Genomic DNA, 10,007 nt, shown 5'->3' on the forward strand with positions numbered 1-10,007 from the left:
CCTTTTTATGAGGTCTTGTCAAAAGGAGATTGGGAACCAAAACCAGAAATGCTCAGTCAGACTGCAAGCTCTCCTGACTGGTTCCTTCCCCTCCCTCTGTAAGGGTGTCGAGATGATGACGGCATTGATCTCCCCGGAGAGAGCAGAGCAGGTTTGCCACCTGAACCTAGAGGGCAGAGCACAGAGCACAAATCCTACAGAACTTCGAGAACAAAGCCCAAGGAAAAGAATGCAGAGTGTGCCCTCTGTCGGCGACAGCGTTTCCACTGCAGAGTGGCTGCTTGGCCAGTGGCATCCAGCAATAGGTGAGAGCCTAAGGGCCTCCCTGTCGAAAACGTCTAAATGTGCTGACCCAGCAGCAAGGACCTAGCAGAAGCCCACTTGGCCAGAACGGAAGAGTGCTCAGCCTGCTTCCGACCAGCCTATGAACTGGCAGCGTGAAGCACACAGTCACACCAATGCCAGCACCATATGGCATCAGCTGGAAGATTGCGACAGCGATTGCTAAAACTCTATATTATTGTTTTGTTAATGAGATAAAAATTAGACCATATGAGAAGTTTTAACAGAACCCCTTATTCTGTCTATTTATTTTGTACTTTTATAAACTTTGTAGGGAAATGGAGAGGAGAATTTAACAACTATTGTCTTTGAGTAAGGAGTATTAGCCAAGTAAGTATTTACTAAAATAAACCTTGAGATAGTGCTTCCAATGTGTCCTCAGACTGTGAAGTATACACATGGCAAAGGGCTAGAAACTCACACACAGAAAGTGAATTCAGAGAACAAATTTCTGTATCCATGTGAAGCAGCCATTTGGCATCATGCTAATTAAGACGGTTACTTCCTATTTCTTCAATCAATGCTTCTTAACCTGTTGAAGGAAAGAGATGAACTGTGGGCCACTTGGATGATTCAGCGAAAGCTCTAGATCCTCTCTCTATACTGCAAACCCCCCAAAAACAGAAAAGATTTTCCTTCTAATTACAGAAGACACAAAAACGCTGCCCCCACCTCTGGACCCTAAGTGAAGAAACCTCAAAAGAGATGTTCTGAGCAATCCTAACTCTGTTTCATATCCTCTGGCAGGTGATGAAAATGCAAAGGTTTTTGAGTAAATTGTAAGGCTTTCCCAAAACAGCTATGTAAGGGAGAAGGCTCCCTATAATTATATTTACTCTAAAGCATAAAGAATCTAAGAAATACTTACTAGCTTTTCTCTAATCCTGATTGGTTATTCTGATTGTATTCTAATGGCTAAAATACATATGCATGCGTGTACACATAAAATACACACACACATATGCATGAGTGTGCACCCACAGACACGCACACGTGTTCTGGCTATTGGAATGCTAGAAATAAAAGAGGTTCCTACAATTCAAGTACAAGAGTAAGGATTTTTTTTTAAATAATGACAAAAATTTTTAGCAATATTAATATGCTAATTTTACCAGATCACATGTATGGTCTTACACCTCAGTTACTCCCCTCGGCCCTCAGTTACTTAGTCTCAGTTATGTTATTAGCATAACTATGAGTTGTAGTTAGTTCAGAGGCTGAGTAATTAGTCTGTGGACCAAAGAACTTTTGAATGGGCCCAAAGGCGATTCCTTTCCTTTCTAGTTCTCTCTTTTCAATTTAACTGTTAGTTTTTAAAATCACATTTATTTCAGTAAGCAGCTCATCTTTCTAATAAGTCAACCCAGACCCAACCCTTTCAAAGGCAGCAAACAAAGTCTTAGTCAATGACTTTTTGTTCGGCCACAACCTGTGGGGGAAGCGCTCTTCAGGCCTGGTTTGGGGATTGTTAAAATGAACATGCCAAAGTTCTGCCATAGTGGAGCTTAAAATATAGTAATAAGACATATGGCAAAATAACCAGAATAAAAGGGAAAGTAAGAGTTATTTAAGAGAAGCACAAAAAGCTAAGAAAACTGAGGGAATACTCAAATTTGGATTCAGAGAAAAGGCAGAAAACTACAGGGAGGCTTCATGGAGGCAGTGACACTTCAGCTGTGGACTGCCACATGCTCAACAGCACGAAAACACATGGTGTGGTTGGAAGTGAAGTGATCTAGTACAGTTTAAGCATATAATACTCTCAGGGAGGTGGGAGGTTGGATACAGGCTGCAGTCAGGGGGCAGGTGGCGGGAACCCTGAATGCAAATAAAAAGGCAGTTGATACGGAGACAGCCACGGAGACAGCCGACACAGAGCAGCAACGGGTCAAGTCTGTGGATGAGAGAGGCACTGTGGCAGCAGCCGGAGGGAGAGAGAGAGGGAGGGAGGGAGGGAGGGAGGGAGGGAGGGAGGGAGGGAGGGAGGGAGGGAGGGAGGGAGGGAGGGAGAAGCGGGTGCTGGGAGATGAGGGTCAGGGGGGCCAGGGAGGAGCGGAAGGTCGGTGGATATGAGCACCGTTTCTGAAGTGCACTCACTAGGACTGAATGAACCAATAAAAGAGGAAACCGAAGATTCAAAGCCTACAGTGCAGCTTGCAGCCTTGACACATAGAAACCCATGAATAGAAATGAGAACACAGGCAGAGGGACACATGTGGGGGAGGGCACGAAATAGGAAAACAAGTTGTCAAGTTTAGGTGTGCATGGAATGAAATATCTACCCATATAGGAGGGTGCGTGGGGTATCTACCCACATAGGAGGGTGCCTGGGGTATCTATCCACATAGGAGGGTGCCTGGGGTATCTATCCACATAGGAGGGTGCCTGGGGTATCTACCCACATAGGAGGGTGCGTGGTGTATCTACCCACATAGGAGGGTGCACGGGGTATCTATCCACATAGGAGGGTGCCTGGGATATCTACTCATATGACAGTAGTCGGAAAATCAGACGGTAATATATTCTGAAGCTCAAAAAAAAAAATCATTCTGAAAAGAAAAAAAAGTTGGCGCTTGAGTTGAAGGACTCTACGTGGAAATAACAGTTCATGATATAGGGATGGGTGCAATCCCCAAGGAAAGAATAAAGAAATACTAGTCTATTCCTATTCTGAATGAGGGGACCTAAGAAAAGTGGGCAGAATGTGGGAGGCGAAACTAGAGCGGGGAGCCACTAGGCAGAGGAAGAGGCCTGTTTTGGAAAGGAGTGCGGAGACATCCCCCGAGGCGCGGGGAACTGAGACTGGAGCCCTGTTGGCAATGAGGTGAGTACTGGGTGTGGATGACAGAAAACAAAACAGAACAAAACAAACCAAAAGACCCTTTCAGCAAAGCAATGGAGGCAGGAGCCAGATTGTCACCAAGCCCGAATGGAAGGGGACTGTTAAGCAAGGGAAAGGGAGAAGTGGGGGGAAAGGAAGAGTTAGGACAAAAACATAGGGAAGGAAATGAAAGATTTTAGGGTTGGGGACAGCAGCATGCTTGAAGCGAAGGTGACCCAGTGAGGCCCTCGTGCAGAGAGGAAGAAGGGGTGGCTTTGGGAAAACTGAAAATGCTCCATCCTTTCTTACTCAATGCCTCTCCTCCTCCCCCAGTGCCCTGTCCACAATCCTGTCTGTCATCCTGCTTGAGAGAAAGATGAAAACAAGAACTGAGAAAAATAAGTGAAAATCCTTTTAGTTACAAAAACCCATCCGTTAGTCATACCATCCCCACCCCTTCTTGACACCCACCCGCACATCTAAATATACACACACGTTATGCACATATACAGTCCCTATCCCATAGTTAGAGTTATATAACTATATATTACTATATATAACCTAACTATATATGTGATATACTTATCACATATATAGTTATATCACATATATAGTTATAGTTATAGGTCTGTAATATACGCACTTTAGTATTAATTAGCACCCTCTGTATGTATTGCAGATAAAAATATGAAAAAGATGGGTATGGAACACTGTATTTACCTAAGGGCCAGTCCTAGATTGCAGCAGATCATGGGGGGAAATAATGAACATCATGATACTTTAAAGAAAAAGGGAAGTTTAAAACTTTATTTTCATCCCAGAGCTTACCACCTCCTTTAGCAGAGTGGTGATCAAGTGATATACCAAATGGTGTCTGTCATCTATTTCCTGGCCTTGGGAGGGGCAAGAGTGCTTATTTCCAGGGGGAAAAATGGATTAAAAGGCAGTCAGTTGGAAGGAAAGAAGTAAAAAGTAGCCTGGACAATCCATAAACTGGCCATTTAGTCTCTGATTAAATCAAGAGGTGGTTTTGCATTAAGGAATTAGAAGTGTCATTTCCAACTGGTGATTTCTGCAAATATTGGAACCCACCCAAGCTGGATTTCAAAAGCAGATGAAGAAAGCCAGGATTAAATGGAGGCCTGGGAGAATGTCACCTATTCTGAATCACTTCCAAATTCCAGCAGTTAAGTAAGATGTTGGTTGGGGCATGGCAACTCTCTGACCTCCGTGCACTGGGGGGATGTGAGCCAGAAAAACTCAGAATTATGCAAGGAAAAGCAGCCCATTGGTGAAAGAAAAGAAAGAACATGTTTATAGTGCGAAGTTAAACATCGCGTCAGCTTTTCTAAAGTACCCTGGAACTTAAAGACAGTGAGCACACAAAATGTACTTTGAAGCTTTTGCATTTAAGTGCAGGTTAGCATCTTCCATATGCCATTCTGTATTTTGAAAGACTGCTGTGAGGCATTAGCTAGCACTCAAAGCACCTGTAAAACCAAACATCTCCAAATCTCTGAGTTGTATTTTTAAAGATGCAAATTGATTTTTTTACCAACCTCAGTTGCCAGAAATACACTACATTGTTTGTGATCAATACTTCAGTTTGATGGGAGAAGGCAAATCTTATCTTGGGAAAATGAGATGTCTCCACACTTCAGTATGGAAAAGGCCACAGCAGGGAGCACTTGTCACACCACACGCCCTACCGTTAGACCACCAGAAACACCAATTACAGGTTTGGGGGCCTTGCTGCTTTTAAAGGGCTTTATCAAGAAGTTTTCATAAAACCCTGGTTAAAATGTGACTAAGCATATAGACAAATGAAAGAGATACAAAGATAAGTCACTACGTACCAAGCTCAAGAAATCCCGGGAACCTACGATAAAGTTATGATGCGTCTATCCACCTTGCAGTAATTCAGCCTGAAATGTGGCTCACAACCACTACAAAAAAAGAAAACAAATCTAATAACCCAGTTTACCATACAAATAAGTCATGAGACTTCCAGAGACAGGTCCAGGCAGTGGGGGTTAACAGTAGCGAATAGTGACTATGCACCTGAATGGGAGGAGGGTAAGGGGGCCAATGAGTCATGACTGTTAACAGGTAGGCAACACAGGAGTCATCAATCAGTTTTTCAAAACCTTGACCTGTGTCTCCCCTCGACAAGACATTCTCAGCATTGTTTTCGTGCCTAATTCATTTTCCAAATTATTGCTGCCAGGCCCCATTACTGTTTCTGAGATGCATTTTCATTTTATAAATGTCTCTAACTAAGGAGAAGAAATATTCATCCGTGTTGCTTATGATGGTCTCCCCATACGAAGGTTTGTCCAAAAGTCGGGGAGGTTGGCATCCTATACTCCAAATCCTCTAGCTGTATTTTGAAATAAAACATAGAGTTAAATGATATATTTGCTCTCTGTTCCAGACTGGATGCAATTGATTTTAACTGACTAAATTATCTGATCTCTGCCAAGAATTTTATTTCATTAAGAAAATGATATTATAGCGCATCTGAGATCATAGAGCAGACTAAACATAATGCCAAAGAAGTTCTGAGAATGCTCCACAGTGAAGGTCTGATTATTTGCAGATGGAATATGAAAAAAAATAAAAAAGTATCAAATCCCAGGCATTAGCCTAACCAATCCTGGTATCACTGCTGCCTACATCACAGCACAGAGCCAAGAATATAACTCATCTTCTGGGCCACGACACCTTTTTTATAAGGTACTAATCACTTTTCTTCCTGGGAAATAATATATTTAACTGCCACTATCAAAAACAAAGGGAAAGGGGGGAAATGTTGGTACCACAATAGGCTCTGGCATGTCAGCGGTCCCTGCTGACATGATTTGGCCTGTAGTCAAGCACTCACCGAGGAACTAATTTAAATCAATCTCCTTTGGGGGAGCCAATTGTTTGGTATGCGCAACAATTGGTATAGGATCAATCAGTGGACATGAGATCAATTAAAACCAGCTTAAGTTTGTGAAGAGGAACAATTCACACAACCTGAGTTAGATCTCTGTTCATTTCAGGGCTCTCACAATGCAACCCTTAAGCTTCCTTGCAAAGCAGAATAGCTACTATCACCCTACACTGTCTAGCCAGCCCTTTAAGTAGTTCCACTTTTAATTAAAAACACAGTACACCCTTTGTTGGCACAGATAGTGTGGTCACTTTTAAGGACCGCAGTTATTTTAGCCAGAAACCTGGGATTTGGGAAGGGACATTTGTTAAGGGGGAAGGGGGTGGAAATACGCTTTGATAGAATTTTATTTTCCTTTACAACCTTACCCATCTACATGTACTCGAAAGCATCTGAATTTGTTAAACTGAAAGGTTGGTTTGGCAAAAGTTACCACTGCACACTTTAGGACTGGGTTTCTAAATCTCAGCACTTGGGGACGTGGAGGGTATGAGATTTTGCTAAAGCAGCTTTAAAATAAATAGGCTTTGCCTGGGATACCTAGGGAGGCAGGCAGGACTTAGATGGTAGGGAGACCCGCGTGCAGTATCGCCTCTGGCCGCAGGAGTGCTGTACCGTCCTTCCCCACCAGGCAGCATCTCCACATCAAGTTCCACTGAAACAAATACTGGATTCTTCCCCGCTCGGCCACCACGGGACAGGCAGGCGGATCAGGAAGACATCCCTGAATTAGTGAGTCTGCTAATAAACAAGGGCTTGGCGGAGGCTTTTTGCTCTTTCTATATTTTTTAAAGTCCAAGCACTTGAGTTTTTTCAACCAAGCAGACTGCAACTTCTTGTAAGAGTAGGGGAAAGCCTCTCCAAACACTTTTGACCACAGTGTAATCAAAAATTGCCAACGCAACCAAATAATACCTCGAAAGAAAACACTGGGGTAGAGAAAGGAGCCAGTGGGAGGGGGGAGAAGAGGGAGAGAGAAAGGGACTCTTCCAAGACTAATATCAGTATCAAACTTGCATGGCCTCTGGGAGAAATTTCTCCCTAGTATTTTCATACAGAATAATTTCTAAAAATAAGCATTTTCCAAATGTCAGAAACGGAGAGAGGAGTATCCTTATAAACCACAGGTCTGCAGTGTCAATTGGAGAACAGGCCTCGGAAGTTGCAGACCACCGGTTCTCAGGAGCTCTGCCTGGGGGGGGCGGGGGGGGGCATGCAGGGCAACCTCCAGCCCTTGCGGGTAGGTGAGAACAGCCTAATGACTTCCTAAAATACTATGAAAAATTAGGGCGCAAACAGCTCTCTCCAAAATCTGGATGCAGCACTGGAGATTCCATAAAATGAGTTATAAACAAATCACATCACAGGTCTAGTGAGGCGTTTATAGCCCAGAAAAATCAAGATCTGTTAACCTCAAGCCAAATTCTAACCCCGCGCAAAAGTTCGAATTGCTGGATAGCTCTGAGCAGCTGTGCACCCCCCCCCCCCCCAGGAGCGGGTAACGCAAGGTGTAGGAGGGTGGCGCGGGGAGGGGCGGTGTTTAAATCCCGCAGAAGACTTAATTGTGTTTAGCAGCTCTTCCCCTAAAACGCAGTTGGATGCGCACAGCCACAGCGAGGCTCAGAGACGGAACTTGGCGCACTAAAGCCGCTGGAAAGCTGGCTCTCAGAAGCCTTTCCGGAGGCTCCCACTCGCCTTTTCCGCAGCTCACACAGGTGATGGAGAGGGAGGGAGCTGTTTAAAGCCGCAAGTGAATGTCATTGAGAACGGAAACCTCCCTCTGAAGTGGCTGCTTTTTTTGAGACAAGTGGGGAGGGCGAAGTCGGGCCTGTCCCCAAAACATCACTCTGCGGGCGAGCGCTCCCCGGAAAACCTGCTCACGACTCACTGCTCAGTGCAGAAAGTTTAATGAATCTTGCCGGCTAGCCTTACGTTCCGGAAAAAGAGATCAGTGTCGCCCTTTGCTCGGGAATGCGGGTCCCTCCACCGCGGTCCGCGCCCCTCCGAGCTCTCCCGCTCGCTCTCGGCTGCACGCGCGCACCCGCGCGGCCGGGCCGTGTCCTGAGCGGTCTGGGGTCACGGTCTGGGGCGCACGTGCGTGGAGGAGGCAGAGACATTAGCTGCAAGGGGGGTGCTCGAGAGGGCTAAAAATAAGCAGGGGCCGAAAGAGAGACGAGTTCAGAGTAGAAGCGCCGCAGCGAGGCGGGCGCGGATCACACCACTTAGCCCCCGGCACCCGCGGAAGCCGGGCTCACCCGGCTCTCCGTGCGATTCGCTCCCGTCCGCCGCACCTTGAGCCCAGAACAGGGAGCGCAGCGCGGAGCCCCGCGCCGGGGAGCGGGGGTGCACGAGCGCAGCGGGGCACGGTCCTGCCCCCGGAGCCCCGAGCGCGTGGGCGCCGCGACCCTCCTCCCGCGCCGCGCGCCTCGGGTGGCGGAGCACCCACCTCGCTTGCTGCGCCTCCATCGGGTGCCCTGGCAGTGGCTGTAATCCATGCAGTTCAGGATGATGAGGGCAAAGGAGAACAGGCGAAACTGCATCTGGGCGGTCGGGCGGGGGAGAGAAGCCTCTCAAAGTTGGGGAACTGGAGGGCTCATCCGAGGAGCCGGCGCTGACCGCTGCTGGGGACAGTCGCCAGTAGCCCGAGGACAGCACGGGTCAGTTTCGCGCCGTCAGCATCTCCCCGCCTTGAACCTGAGAGACCGAGAGGAGGAACGGGGTGGGTGGGGGCGGAGAGAGCCCCGGGCGGGCGGCTGCCTCCGCGCGCGTCCCAACTTGGGAAGGGGAGGGAGAGGGAGGCGAACTCCTGGCCCCGCGCGAGCCGCCGAGCTGCGTAACCCCGAGCGCACAGCTGCGCGCGACTTGGAGAGGGCGGCGATCGCAATCGGTGCGTTAGCCACCTCTGCGGTGCAGCGGGCTCGGACCCGGGGAAAGGGCGTGCGCGGCGCTCCGGGGACGGGAGGGAGCTCCGGACGCGCAGAGGGCCGGGGTCTGGGGCGCGCTCTCCGGCCCTCCGCTCGCGAGGCGGGAGACGCGGCGCCGGGTCGCGGCCGGAGCACTTACGTCGCGGGCGGGCGGGCGCGCGGGCGGGCGGGGTGCCTAGGCGCGGCGCTCCATCCCGGCTCCGGAAGCCGGCCCCGCTAGCACGTGGGCCGCGGGAAAGTTTGCCCAGACCCGCGGGGAGCGCCCGGCAGCTCGGGAGGCGGGCGGCCGCCGCCGCGGGCTCCAAGGGCGCGGAGGGTCCCCGGGCTGGCGGCGGATGCTGCGTCCCCGCCGGTGTGGTCCTCGGCGAGGGCACGCTCGCTCGCGCGCTCTGCGCCCCTATCCAGCTGGCCGGCTTCCCGAGCTCTCCCCGCAGCGACTTCACAGCGAGGGCTCGTCGCCTTCCCGGCGGAGGGAGGCGACACGCTCGCGGGAGGCCGGAGGGCTGCGGCGAGCGCCCTTCCCGACGGAGATGCGGCGGGCTGCGGCTCGGGATGCTTCTATAAGTAGGTGGTGCTGTGGTCCACGGCGTCCCGTCCGAGCTGCCGCGGAGTTCCTGGGTCCTAAAGCCAGAAACGCTCGGGCTTCCCTGAGGTCCTAAAGGGCGCTGACAGCCTCCCGCGGGCCCAGCCCCCGCGAACCCCCTCCCCGCTTCCCCGGGGCGGGCGGCTCACCCCGAGAGGCGCGGGGGTGGGGGCGCCCCCTGCCCGCGCGAGTCCCGGAGCCCCGCGGAGTCGCCGCCAGGGCGTCCTCGCGCGCGCCGCGCTCGCGTCCAACCTCAGCGCGACCTTCGGGCGTAGGGATCCCACCGACCGGCCGACCGACCGACCGACCGACCGACCGACGGCTGCCCCCGGTCTGCTGCTCAGACGCGCGCGGGCTGAACCGGAGCCGCCCTCGCACACGTGCCGCACCGGCCGCCGT

At 50.1% G+C, this 10,007-nt stretch overlaps 1 protein-coding gene across 1 annotated transcript in view; it reads right to left on the reverse strand.

Annotated features, from left to right (window-relative positions):
* The window catches only part of RSPO2 (R-spondin 2), a 111,764-nt gene extending 102,471 nt beyond the window's left edge, over positions 1-9,293 (reverse strand). Inside the window, exons 1-2 of the mRNA XM_087825359.1 lie at positions 9,165-9,293; positions 8,548-8,795 (exon numbers count right to left, since the gene is read on the reverse strand). Of these exons, the coding sequence (XP_087681485.1) occupies positions 8,548-8,641 (94 nt within the window). The 5' untranslated portion in view covers positions 8,642-8,795; positions 9,165-9,293. The remainder of the gene's footprint in view (positions 1-8,547; positions 8,796-9,164) is intronic.
* Between the last annotated feature and the right edge of the window lie 714 nt (positions 9,294-10,007).

Source organism: Miniopterus natalensis, chromosome 16, assembly GCF_054644295.1.
Source record: "Miniopterus natalensis isolate mMinNat1 chromosome 16, mMinNat1.hap1, whole genome shotgun sequence".
Lineage (NCBI taxonomy): Eukaryota > Metazoa > Chordata > Mammalia > Chiroptera > Miniopteridae > Miniopterus > Miniopterus natalensis.